General features: G+C 35.6%; 1 protein-coding gene across 1 annotated transcript; it reads left to right on the top strand.

Annotated features, from left to right (window-relative positions):
• The first annotated feature begins 1876 nt into the window (after positions 1–1876).
• On the top strand, positions 1877–5156 carry LOC110699017 (cyclin-dependent kinase A-1-like). Its single transcript, XM_021876505.1, has 7 exons — positions 1877–1998; positions 2351–2391; positions 2472–2656; positions 2783–2894; positions 3911–4081; positions 4183–4346; positions 4423–5156. Exons 3-7 carry the CDS (start codon positions 2574–2576, stop codon positions 4475–4477), a joined length of 585 nt encoding a protein of 194 aa, XP_021732197.1. The 5' UTR covers positions 1877–1998; positions 2351–2391; positions 2472–2573; the 3' UTR covers positions 4478–5156.
• The last annotated feature ends 9634 nt before the right edge of the window (positions 5157–14790 follow it).

Here is a 14790-nt window from a genome sequence, read left to right as displayed (position 1 = left end):
ATTATGGTTGGTGTTAAATCATAGGTTAGGTTACAAATATGGTTGGATTGAAATCATATTACGTTAACTTCAGGCCAAGTTAAAAATTTGCGTTAGGTTAATATCAGTTCGGGTTAAAAACAAATGATATTGAATTGGGTGTTTGTAGAGTTGATTCGGATTGGTTTGAGTTTCGATCGGGTGAACCTGGTTGGGTTTAAGTTCAAGGTCAAGTCAAATCAGTTTCAAATTAAGTTTTGGTTAGATCAAATCGGTACTAGACAGGTCTGATCAGGTCAAATTCGGATTTAGATTGAAATCAAGTCAATTACAGATTAGGTTTGCAACCTAATTTCTCAAATCAAATCAGATTAGTTACAATTTGAAACAAATGATTTTTAAGGTTAGTTTTGACACCTCTACTCGCACATAAAACATGGTATACAAGTAGAGTAGAGGTGATCATTGGGCGGGCCGGGCCGAAGCTAAAAAATTATGCCCATTTTTCGGGGCGGGCCGGGTAGGGCCAAGCTTCGGGCCGAATTTTTTGTGCCCAAACCCATCCAAAATGGTCCAGCCATGCGGGCTTTTTCGGGCTATTTTTAGGTCGGGCCCTAAAAAATCAACTAAATATGCCTTAAAATGCATTCCCAAACCCACCCTAAAAAAAAAAAACATTTTTTTGGGCCGAAAAAATCTGCCCAAAACCCACCCAAAGTAAAGCCGGGCTAACTTTGATCACCTCTAAGGTAGAGCTGTCAAAAGCTGACCCGACCCGAAATACAGACCCAAACCCGATTATTAACCGACCCGTTTAAACCCGAAAAAATGTTGACCCGAACCTGATCAGACCCGACCTGAAACCAACCCTAGACCCGAGTTACCTCGAGTATTTGAGACCCGAACCTGAACATAAACCGACCTGGAGATGACCCGACCCGAATATAACCCGAAATTATTGACCTGAACCAAACCCGACCTGAACCGAAATTGACCCAAACCCGTTTTAACCCGTGAATTAAAAATCCGAATTTAACCTAACCTGTTACTAACTTGACCGGTTACAAACCCGACCCGAAATCAACACGACTTGTTATTGACCCGACCCAAATTCAACCAGGCTTGTTATTGACCCGACCCCAAATCAACTCGACTTATTATTAACCTTACTCGAAATCATCTCGACTTATTATTTTATACATCTTTATTATTGTAGACATTGACTAGCTAAATAAAGATATACGCTTTATATATTCTAATCTACTTGTAAAGTCGTAATTTCGTAAGGCTAAAACTACTCTATGTTAATATTGATCAAAGTATTCTGTCTTTGATGTAGTGAGACCAAGTCAGTCCAACAAAAGAAGATAACCTGCAAATTATTGACTTGAACCGAACACGACTTGAACCCAAGAATGACCCGACTTGGAAATGACCCGACTTGATTATAACCCGCAAATTATTAACTTAAACCGAACCTGACTCAAACCCAAGAATGACCCGAGACCCGATTATAACCTGCAAATTATTGACTTGAACCGAACCCAACTCAACCCCGGAAATGACCCTAATGCGTTTTAACCCGTGAAAACCCGAATTATATCCGATCTATTATTCACCTGACCCGAATGTAACCCGACTTGTTAGTAACCTAAACCCGATAAGATGTATGAATTGACGTGACCCGACTCAAGCATGACCCAACCCAAACTCGACCCGAATAGGTCACGACATTAACTCGAATTGACCAGACCCGAGTTGACCCAACCCATACTTACCCGACCCGTTTACCCGAATTGACAGCTGGTATGTTAAGGGTACAATTGGAAAGGGTTGCGTAGAATATGGTGTTTTTTAGTATAAAACCCTGGTGCTTGCATTGTATTTAGCCGATGCCGCGTTATTTTGTTTTTCCCCACCGCGCACTATTTCTCTTCCGCTTTCTCCCTAAGAAAGTAAGAAGGCGTCTGCTCCGGGTTAAGCCGCCGCCTGAGTGCTATCCTTCTGATCATCTGTCACGTAACTAATCATCAAATTTTATTGTTCTGATTAGTTTGATGCGACTTTAAGCTATTTAAGTTGATCATAATGAAATTCTGTGCGATTTTTTTGTGTATTTGGTATGATTCTGTTGATTTTCTTCGAGGTTATGTACTTTTGTGGTTATTTGCTCGATATGATGTGACATTAAATTTTCCGATGATAGTGCTGAAATTTGGAACTATTTGTTGAGATTCTGATGTTGTTATGCTATTGTTAGATGATTTTCGAAAATGCTGTTGTATATAAAAGGATGTTGGCTGTTGACATTATGTTAATTTCTTCGTCTTTGTTTTAAATTCCATCTTCTGATTATTTGATTTTGATGCAGGTTTTCATGGATACTATTCCAATAGAGGGTTTGACACAAAGGTGAAATATGGATTTATTTTCAAACCTTTCTTATATATATATATATATATAGTCTATTTATTGCTACGTTTGCATTTCAGTATGAATTGATTAAGAAGTTGGGATCTGGAAAATTTGGTGATGTATACTTATGTTTCAATTCGGAGCTTAAGTGTGAAGTTGCTGTCAAGATCATTGAACTCATGAACAAATTTGACAGCCTTCCTTCTGATCTACTGAGAGAGATTTCTATTTTGAAAGATTCAAAACATGAGAATATATTGAGGTAAACAATTGGTTGCAAACTTTACCACACTTAGTTTTTTAAAATCATTTACATTACGCTTCGTTGTGCTACGTTCATTTTTTATGTAATTATTACAATGATTTATGATTTACTTGGAATCAGCAGTTTGCTGGATGTCTGTGTGTCTGGAGAGAAGATCTACTTGATATTTGAGGCGTTGGATATTGAGTTGGGTGATTACATTGTGGAAGAAACCCCATCTATGCATATGATCAAGGTTTGTGCAGTTCTCTATGTAAGTTAATTTGTATGGTGTTCTAATTTCCTTTAACATAATTTCAAAAGATTTATTGTCATTATTATTAATCTATAGTCCATGATTGTTGGATAGCTAGATGTTGTGTTTGATGACAATGTAGAATGTACTTGTGTACTATAGTCCACTATTAATTTGCTCCATTGTATGCGCTGGACTACCTCCCCAGTTTTTAATCAGGAGAAAAAAAAACAGATAACAATAAAGTAGTAATCTGGAGGGAATACCTGAATTTGTTTTTATTTTATTTTATTTTTGACTAAGACTTTTGTTGGCAACTATGTGAGCTCTTTAGCTCGTTTGAGTTTGTGGATGGTTCTCTAAGGTTTTAGGTATGATTCTATTAAAATTTTGTGATATTGTTTGCTCTAGTAATGCTTTGGATTATTTACTTTAGTTCCTCTTGGAAATGTATTATTGTCATTATGTTCTTGGCAGCTATGATAATGTAGTAAAAAGCCTGCTTCATATGAGGCAGGTCAGATACATAGCAGGAATGCTGTGTGGATGGGTGACTGAGTTTCAGATTATGTCTTATTGATTTTTATGCATTACACGTAAACTTGATGTAGACTGTAAGATGTGCCAAACACTTTGCCATCTTTAAATATCTTCCAGCTTTCTGTGAGCCGAGCTTATTATTTAAAAAGAGCTTGGGAAAAGCAAGGCTGTCCACTTTGTTGGGTGCTATTGTATAATTCTTGAGGAGTTGAACGATGTGGGAAGGCTGTAAGGAGTCCTTGCAGGGTGTGCCTGCAGTTTGGGTTGCTTGTATATTCTTTCTGGCAGAGTGACAGGTATTAATACTCGTGTTAGGTCTTTTATTTTCCTTTTTGAGATCCATGTGAGATGGGCATTATCTTTCATGGTTGATGCTTACTGACCGCATGATGACGTTGCAAATGTTCATGTAGATGACATTTTCACTTTTGTCAGTTTTGATTATAAACTGTATAATTTTTGTTTTTGAATTTCAGATTGTTCTATATGGTATTTTGAGCGGCCTTAAACACCTTCATGAAAATGGCATAATACATCGAGATTTATGCCCTACCAACATTCTTCTGGACAGAGATAGAAAAGTGAAGATTGCTGATTTTGGTCTTGCACGCTATTCAAGTGACAGCCATGAGAGATACACTCATACAGTAGTTTATTCAATTCTACTTGAATGAATGTTATGTCTTATGTAACAAAATATTCTAGCATTATCTGTCTTGAGATAATATTAGCCCTTTCAATTTTGCAGGACTGTACATATGAGTACACTTCTCCTGAACAGTTACTTTCTGCTCCCTACTCGTTTCCTATTGATATTTGGGCTGTGGGATGTATCTTTGCTCAGATGGTGAAGGGAGGAGATACTCTCTTAATGTACAACAGAGAATTAGCAGCTGTCGCAAGTATCTCAAGGTTTGTCCGTTGCCAGGAACTATTTTGTCCTTTCAATTTATCTGCTGTCCAGTTTACATCTTTGCTTGTCTTGAAGGGTGTTTGGGACACCACATGAGAAAACTTGGCCTGGTGTAACTCAATTCACCTAGTCTCATCTCAGTGTCTTATCAGTCTGGACAGGTAATATGCGTGTAATTTTGTCGTTGATTTTGGTGTTTAAACAATAGGTGTTCCTAAGGGTATCTCTCGGCTGCTAATGCCAATGTAACAAAGAATTCATACATTTTAGCAACTTATTCTAGTTGAACTTGAGAGACATCGTACTCTTATTTCCTAACACATGACATGAGCATATGAAAAAAGAGATGTATATAATACTTAAAAATTCAATGTGGCCTATTATTTTGAAAGAAACAAGTATTACTGTATTACTGTCTTGATTACTGCGGTTTTTGTTTGTACAATTTCTAATTTTTTATTGTCCTTTTCATTCTTAGAGTAGCTTGAATCATTGACGAGGATTGGCCCTGACTAGCCACACTGAAGCTTAGTACAGTGGCTTGCTAGGGCTTTTGTTGTTTGAAGCTTAGTAACAGCAATATCTGTGAACTTCTAGCTTATGTCAAAAAAATTATAAAGTAATTCTGTAAGTTTTTTAGGATGGATGGTGGAAATAGTTCTGGCATAGTGGTGGTTAGTGTGCGTGTATGGAGGGAGGCGGTTGTTGTTGAATGGACGGTTGTGGTGGTGGTCAATAATAAATTTAAAAACAAATAGATTAGGGCTTGTTTGACATCATTTTTTGTTTTCAGTTTCCTATTTTTTAAAAAACTAAAAACCAAAAACAGGAAACAAGAAAAAGGTGTTTCCACTTTTCCGTTGTCAGTTTTCGAAATTATCATGATTTTAATAAGCCTTAATAATTTTTGATTCATTATGTGACATAACTAATAACTTCAAAAAAACAAAAAACTAAAAACTAGAAAACCACAGCAATGCCAAACGAACCCTTAGTGACCAAGAGCGAGAGAGGGGGGCCATATCTTGGTCGGCTGTGGTCGAACATGGTCAGGCCATGTCAGAGAAGCTGGTGGCAGTGGTGGTGTCCATTGCTTCCGAGGGATGATGACTGTTAGGATTTTTAGGTTTAAAGAGAGGGAGACAGAGCAAGCGAGAGAAAGAGAGAGTGAAGGGTAATGAGGTGGGGAAAGAGAATTGTAAAGGCTAGGGCGGCAGTTTGCCATTTACATCAATAGACAGTAGCCCAATATACCTTAAAAACTATTTGTACAACATATTATTAGAGCACATAAATTAACCATAGTCGGCGTAAATGAAAGTGATGCATTAAAAAAAAGAGGAGTGACGTACTCAATTATATTTAATAAATTTGGCAATGTTAATCTTATTTGGTTTTATTACTTTAGTTGTATGCCCATATTTATGTGTCACACATTTAGTTTTGATCTGCGTAATTTTTTTTTTTTTCATGATCTGCCACTGATCAAGTAGTGGCAAATTAATGATATTTCTTGTCTATCAATTATGATGGCCTTAAGCTACAACTTTATGTATGACTGAGAAAATTCATTCCAGCCTTATGCTTGGTTTTAAAAAGCGAGAGGACGCACCGAGGCGGAAAGGGTCCCCAAAGCCTAGGCACTAGGCGCGAAGCGGAGGAGCGCGCCTCTTGGATATGAGGCACACCTTAAGTGCCCAAAACCTTATAGCTTACTTCTAGACCAAGAAATAAGCCTTAAATAATCAAAATAACATATTATAAATGCATAAATTAACAAAGGAACTACAAGATACCCTTAAAAGGCGCTAACGGCCTCAAGTGCGCCTAGGCGCACTTTTTAAAACTAAGCCCTTATGTATTTGTAATATAAAACCTGATATGCTATTTTGATTTGTCTTTATCAGGGTTTGGCACAAGAAGTTCTGCAGCTTGATTCTGTTGGTTTAGATCTTCTATCGGTAGCTTTATTAAGTTTTTATACAGTTAAGACATTTGGTTGGTGGAAACTTGTTTATTTACTATGTGTACATTGCAGAAACTGTTGGCTTTGGATCCACAGAAAAGAATCACTGCTGAGGATGCACTGAAGCATCCATTTTTCAATGACCTGGTACGTGTTTTCTTCTTGTTGAAAAAGTCTCTGATTCAAGTTTAGGAGGTCAATTAATCAATTCTGAACGTAAAATTTGACCATCTTGGGTGTGACTTATTCATGATTCTATGATTCCATTTTCCAGAGCCTTATGGCCTGCTTGGTGGTATGCCATAATAAGTGATGCTAATGGCTTATATGTAATTTGCAGCTATGAAATATTATCCCCAGACACGTGATCAAGTTCACAAATTTCCAATTGATGATTAGGAAAAACACATGTTTAGGGATAACTAGTATGGTACCCGTGCAGTTGCACGTTTTAAAAGTTTAAATATTAAATCTCACAAAATGGAAATCAAAGTTAGCTTAATAAAAGTAGTGATATTTTTTTTTTTTTACATTATATGATTATTCATTCACAATAATGTGTATTATTGCATATCATAATTTTAATTCAATGTTGAAGGAAAAAAAAAAATTAATTTAGAGATATAGAAAAGTTTATGTCATTTACATATATTACCTATTACAGAGTTGATCATAATGACTCGTGTCCATTCATATATCTCATATTTTACCGTTATGTGTACTTTTGATTTAATGAACTTAATAAACTACTCTCTCTATCTCTTAATGTGGTCAAAAAATTTTAAATCAGATACATAAGTTACCTCTAAGATAAACTAAAGCTACCCTATTATAAGTAAAAGTTACCCATTTAATGGAGAGCTTATGTTTCTTATCTAATGGAGACGGTATAATTTACGTTGTTAAATTATACGTTAAGTTTTTTTTTTTTTTTTGAAAAAAAAAAAAATCTTAAAGCCATATTTTCTAGGTCCTTAAGTTATTTTGCAGCATGGACCATTTTATTTTATTTTTGCCTTAGAAAAATATGTCCAATTACTCCTTCTGTCTCTAATTTTTTTCCCCATTGCATATATATAGGTAATACCTGTCCTAAAATCACACACTTAAGATGTTATGCACGATGATAATCTATTTTAAAAGTAATTATCTTTTGTTAAATATAGTATTATAGTGTATATATTATATAGAGTGTATATCTTCTAGTCAAAGTATAAGATTAGTTACCTCATTGTATCAATTTATCACGCCTAGTTTGAGGCTTGTATTATGTATATATGCTGAATTTTGGTAAAGTGAATACTAAAGAAAATAATTCCCAAATTCTTTCATCTTTATATTTTTATTATTCATGCATATTACTACATGATATTTATTTTTGATAATTTTACTTGATATGATGATTTTTCAGCAACTTTTGTAGTAACCCCTCACCACATAGACATTAACACGAGTATTTTCTTTCAAAACTGTCATAATTCATTACCATTCCCATTTACTAACCTACACCACTCATGCAATTTGTTGATTGAAAAAAGGATCCAGAGCTTTATATTTAATTGTTGTGATTCTTGTGAAGCTTCATGCTTTATTATTCTGAACTTACAGGCACCTTTACAGACCCCAAGGAGTTGCTGCTTTCAAGAGGCTGAGTGATGTTGGTAAAATGTTCCTATATAACTCTGCAATTGGAAATATATGTATGATGTATCCCTTCTGTTAGTATTAATGTTCTGAACATGGCTGAATGTTTGGGTGGCTAAAACTTATAGAATTGCGTAGCTGATTGCGTACTTTACTATTCACTCCATTGTATTCTCCCGGCCAGTATAAAAACAAGTTTTTGATATATGATTTAATATATACATGGGGAGATATTAATGGAAATTTCAACGAGAATGGAATTAAAATTCCATGCATTCCCTAATTTTGTGAATAATTTTCAATGGTGAATCTCTTCTTAGTACAATCTTATGTATTCCTTTTTTTTTGTGTGTGTAGAGAGTGGTAATTGAAATGCCCGCCCCTTAGGGTTGTAATTTCACTCAGCAAAAATACATACTTCCTCTGTTTTTTAATATTTGCAATACTTCCCTAAAATGGTAATATCAAAATACTTGCAATACACTATAAATAGACAATATTTTGGGAAAAAGTTGTACTATCTCTCTTATTTAAAGCACATGGCCCACTAAATTTATACACTAAAAAATCATTTATCCCATTTTAAAGTGTATTATATCATGTAAACCCTTCTTTTTTTAAATAGCGTGAAAAACTGTGTGTTGCAACTATTAAAAAATGGAGGAAGTATAAGCTAAACTATTGGAGTATTGGCTTTGACTAATTACAAGTACAACAAACAATATAGACCATAACTTAACTACTAAGGCCTACAATGTTCATGCAAATATTAATCCCAATGCCTCCCTAAATTTGGAGCACGAAGGTCATAAATGCCAAACTAGTGAAGGAGAAAATCAAATTCGTTTTTACCAAGTGCCTTCGCGAAAATAACACCAATTGTGCATTTGTAGGAACATGCGAGAAATGTCATCTAGAATAGCATCGCGAAGAAAGTGACAATCTACTTCAATATGATTCGTGCGCTCGTGAAAAACTGGAACCCGAGAAAGATACAATGCAAACTCATAGCATGTGGGTGTTGAACACCAAGACTATTAAGCCATTTCAATTCACTAGTTATTGCTACCATGACTTTATACACAGCCTCGGCTGAAGAGTGGGAAACAATCGCCTGTTTCTTATTCTTCCATAATGTAGGAGACCGACCAAGGAACACAAGCCAACTAAACAAAGACCTACAAGTAAGAGGGAAACTTGCCTATTCCGAGTCACACTAGCCAGATATATATAAATCACAATCAGTACAAAGAAGAATACCTTGCCCCGGAGCACCTTCAAATTTACACTACTCTCATTGCCGCATCCGTATGATCACGAAGTGGCTCATGTAAAAACTGAGAAAAAATACGTACTGCATAAGCCAAGTTTAGACGAGTGAAGAACAAGTAAATCAAATGCCTTACCAAATCTCTATATGATTCATCATCTGCCAAAAGAGGACTTGCCGAAAGAGCCAATTGATGGTTTTGCTCCATAGGAAAAGTCGCAGGCTTAGACCCTAGAAATCCACTCTCCTAACTAATATCAAGAGTGTATTTTCGTTGACACAAGAAAGTCCTTTCCCCATTTCTAGCAACTTCAGTCCCCAAAAATTACTTTAAAACACCAAGATCTTTCATATGAAAACATTCACCAAGATATTTCTTAAAGGCTAAAAGTGCAGCGGACTAGTTCCCGGATATCATCAAGTCATCAACATAAATAAGCACATTTACCTTGGTGAAAGGTAAATAAGGAGTAACCAGAGTATGATTATTGAAAACCATAACTCTTCAAGGAAGCTGCTGTGAGGAGGGTATCCCGTCGTTGGGGATCCCACTTCAACTATGCCCTGGCCCTTTAAAAGCCTACGAGGCTACGAATTTACACTTTTTAGGATGTGTTAGGATTTTAATTCCTAACAATTTGGGAGACATTGAATTAGAATTGTGTCTGTCATTAATTTTTTTTTAAAGTAACCCATAGAAAGTCGTTAATGAGTTATAGGAAAACTCATAAACCTCGTTCATGCCTTTCTCCCAAATATAGTTTAAAGGATATTTAGCAGGAATCATAAGTTTACCCATGCCCAAATTGGTCTACTAAGCTAGTATCAAAATTGAGTTGGAGAGCAAGGGTACTAAGATAACGTTCCTTTTTGAGGGGAATCGTCATCCTAGCCCTAGTGCGACCTCTACATACTAGCTCATCCTTTTTCACAATTTCATTATCAAATAATATATGCAACACGATTCCTAAAAACTAAGTTGATTTATTTACAAGCATAAATCACATAAGGATTACATTATAACGAATGAGCTTTTTTTTTTTATTGAGAAGCTATTGCGTGCGGATGTTCGCACACAAATTTCTGTGTGGATGGCTTGACTGATATGTTTTACTTGTTGGCTTATATGTTTCATGTGCTGGCGACTGATATGATATTTGTGTTGGCTAATATATTCTTTTTGTTAATATATATATATATATATATATATATATATATATATATATATATGTTTTACTTGTTGGCTTATATGTTTCATGTGCTGGCGACTGATATGATATTTGTGTTGGCTAATATATTCTTTTTGTTAATATATATATATATATATATATATATATATATGTATATATATACATATATATACATATATATATGTACATATATATATATATGTATATATATATATATATATGTACATATATGTATATGTACATATATGTATATGTACATATATATATATACATGTACATATGTATATACATGTACATATACATATACATATACATATACATATACATATACATATACATATATATATATACATATACATATACATATACATATACATATACATATATATATATACATATACATATATATATATATATATATATATATATATATATATATATATATATATATATATATCAGACATCATTTGGCTTATATGACCTTAGTTGGCTGATATATTTATTTTGTTGGCTGATATGTGTATTTTAATTGTTGGCTTATATATTTTATTTTGTTGGCTGATATGTGTTTTTTAATTGTTGGCTTATATATTTTATTTTGTTGGCTGATATGTTTATTTTGTTGGCTTACAAGTTGCTTTTTTTGGCTGATATGCTTCATTTGTTAGCTGATACACTTTATTTGTTGGCTGATATGTTCCTTTTGTTGGCTTAAAAGTACCTTTTGTTGGCTGATATACTCCTCTTGTTGGCTTATATATGTATCTTTTGTTGGCTGATAGATTTCTTTTTTTAGTTGGCTAATACGTTTTTTATTAATGTCTAATATGTCCCTAATATTACCTGATACTACACATTTATTAGCTGATATGTTGATATTTTTGGCTTATATATGCATCTTATTCCATTTTCTCCTTTGTTCGTTGCCCCAAAGAACTCCACTCATGCAAGTCCACTTAACCCACTAACCGAACCACCATTTCTTACCTTCCTTCCACTATCCCTGTCGCAGCCCCCATCCACCACCTACACAACCACCATTTCTTACCCTCTTCCTTCAATTCCACCGCTCCTGCCGCAATTCACACCTACCGAATTGATTGATTAATCCTTTTAAGGTGTTCAAGAAAATAAATATGATTTATCGAAGTTCTCGGGAATTTACCACTTCTCTTTGCTAGATCTCCGTTTAGAACACTTATGGACTCCTTCTGGTTCGGGAACCTCCACCGTAGTAACAAAATATCAAAGGGATGAGTGTTTAGGACAAGAGAGGTTAGGTAGCACAAGTTCACAAGTATTCTACCAGAATTTTGGGTAATTTTATGTGTGTTTAAGCCTCGGATTAAGCCTCTATTTATGGGGAATGGGTAGGATTAGGGTATTGAACATTCTGCGGCATCCCAGCGCAAGTTATTTGGTTGCGTTGCTATGGGCAACACAACTAATTGTCTTGCGCGCGGCTTCATTCTTGTAAGATCTGATTTTCCAATTTTTCGAAATTCTAAATCTTTTACGGGGGCAACTCTGGCAGTTGTGCTATTAGGTTGCGCGCGCCTGCCCAGCACGACTCTTTGAGTTGCGTGCGGCATTTTCAGCGGCAACGTTTATTTTAACCTAGGCGATTCTAAATCCGTCTTTATTAGGTTTTAAGCACGGGCTTAAGCCTAATTATGATCAGATTTAGCTAATTGGACCTTGTTTGGCCTTGTTCATTGGTTTGGGCTAGTTTTTTGTGTGTTGTGGCTTAACCAGTAATCCATAAGCATTCTTCACTTCAGTACAACACGAAGATGGTTTTATTTATCATCATTTCACTTCCTGTCGGGACAAGAGGCCAAAAGTAGATGTCTACAAAAGCCACAACTTTGCAGCCTTCTTGTCACGAGCAATCTTCATGCCTAATATTTGATTTGCAGGTTCCAAGTCTTTCATGTCAAATGACTTGGACAAGTCTTTCTTCAAACTTTGAATTATTTCTGCATCTTGTCCAACTATCAGCATATCATCCACATATAAAATAAGGATGATGAAGTTACCTACATGGAACTTTCTAATACACACATAAGGATCTGCCAAAGTTTTTTTTTATAGTTGTTGCTTGTCATAAACGAATCAAATTTCCTGTACCATTACCTTGGTTCTTGTTTAAGCCCATAAAGACACTTCTTCAGTTTGCAAACAAACTTTTCTTTCCCTTTCTCTTCAAATCATTCAGGTTGCTTTATGTATATTTTTTCATGTAAGTCACCATGTAAAAAAGCACTTTTAACATCAAGCTGCTCCAACTCAAGATCAAGACTTACAGCTAATGCCAACACAGTTCTAATAGAAGTCATTTTGACAACAGGAGAGAAGATCTCATCAAAGTCAATGCCCTTTTTCTGATTGCATCCTTTTACCACCAATATGGCTTTGCGCTTCACTATTTTCTCACCATCTTTCTTGTTCTTGAAACCCACCAGCTTTTCAAGACTTTCTTGCCCTTAGGAGGCTTCATCAACTCATAAGTTTCATTCTTCTGTTAGGACTCCATTTCTTCATTCATTGCATCGAGCCACATATCTTTCTCTTCAAGAGAAAACACTTCTTGGTAGTTTTCTTGCTCACCATCCTCGGTGAGTAGAATGAACTATGAGCTTGGATATATACTTTGTTGAAGGTTTGCGCTCTCTGGTTAACCTTTGAACCTGTGTATTCTTAACTAGAGGGGTAGGATGCTCCCCCTGCTCATGAACCTCTTCTTCATGTACTTCTTCCTCATCTGATGAAGACTCATCAAGATTAACACCATCATGAACATAATCATCATCATGAACTGGTATATCACCATCAGGTTGTAACAACCTAGATCTTCATGATTCTCCTTAACATTCTCATCTGCTGGCTTATTTACAAGAGGAGTAGGAGTAGTATCAAAAGTCAATTCTGAAGTAGAAGTATACCTTGTACTCAGAAGATCTGCATCCTTCTCATGCTCAAAGAATACATCTATGCTTCTCATAACCTTCTTCTTTTCAAGATCATATAGTTTGAAACCATACATACTCTTCATCACCATAGCCAACAAAAACACGTGGGTTGGTCTTGGAATCAAGTTTCGATCTCTGATCTTTTGGCACATGCATGAATGCCTTGCATCCAAAGACTCTTAGGTGTGAATATATGAAGGATCACACCCTTTCCATGCTTTATCAGGAAGGTCAAGACAAAGAGGAACGGATGGAGAACGATTGATCAAATACACGACACACTGAACTACTTCAGCCCAGAATGTCTTAGGAAGGTAAGACATTTTAAGCATACATCTCACTTTCTCCACAATGGTTTTGTTCATCCTTTCTGCAACTCCATTGTGTTGTGGTGTACTGGGCTCTATCTTCTCATGTCTAATACCATGTTGTGAGTTAAAATACTTAAAATCTTTCGAAGTATACTCACCACCATTATAAGTTTAAAGACGCTTCAACTGTCTTTCTGTCTCCCTTTCTACCATGGCATGAAATTTCTAGAAGATCTCGAACACTTGACTTTTTGTCTTCAACATATACACCCAAGTTCTTCGAGTAGCATCATCAATGAAACTGAAAAAATATCTATTTCCACCAAGAGATTCAACTTCAATGGAACCACAAACATCGAAGTGTACTAACTCCATCTTGCCTTACTTTCTAGTAGACGTCCTGGAAAAGGAAGCTCTATGCTCCTTTCCTGCCAAACAGTGATCACAAGGGTCAAGAGAAAGAGTTTCATCAACATGAATCAATGCTTTACTTGCTAAAAGTTTCAATCCCTTATCACTCATATGTCCCAATCTTTGATGCCGCAAATTAGGAGAATTCTTCTCTTCAACTGCATTTAGCTCACCATAACATACACTCAAGTATGTTTTATACAATGAGCAACACAACTCGCCTCAAGCACTTGTCACTAAACCCTTAGACAACTTCCACTTACCATAACCAAAAGTATGTCGGAAGCCCTTTAAATCAAGAACATTAGCAGACAACAAATTAAGGCGTACATTAGGAATATGGCGCATATTCTTCAATGTAAGCACGCACTCAACACTTGTCTTCACACGAATATCACCTAACCCAACAATGCTTGCTGTGCTCTGATTTCCCATCTTCACACTACCAAAGTCATCGGACTTGTAGTTCATGCAGTAATCTCTCTTGGGAACACAATGGTATGATCCACGAGCCACTCTATGTCTGAACTATCAGCATGTTGACACTCACTAGTTTCACAAATAAAAGGGACCTCATCATCACTCTTAGAAGCGGTTGCTGCAGTATTTTTATCATCTCCCTCTTTCTGTGAATCATTATTCTTTCTCTAATCCTTTTTCAAACAAAAACAATACTTCT

Source organism: Chenopodium quinoa, unplaced genomic scaffold (genome assembly GCF_001683475.1).
Source record: "Chenopodium quinoa cultivar QQ74 unplaced genomic scaffold, ASM168347v1, whole genome shotgun sequence".
NCBI classification, from domain to species: Eukaryota; Viridiplantae; Streptophyta; class Magnoliopsida; order Caryophyllales; family Amaranthaceae; genus Chenopodium; species Chenopodium quinoa.
The sequence above is the reverse complement of the archived record's forward strand: the minus strand, read 5'-3'. Positions and strand labels throughout refer to the sequence as shown.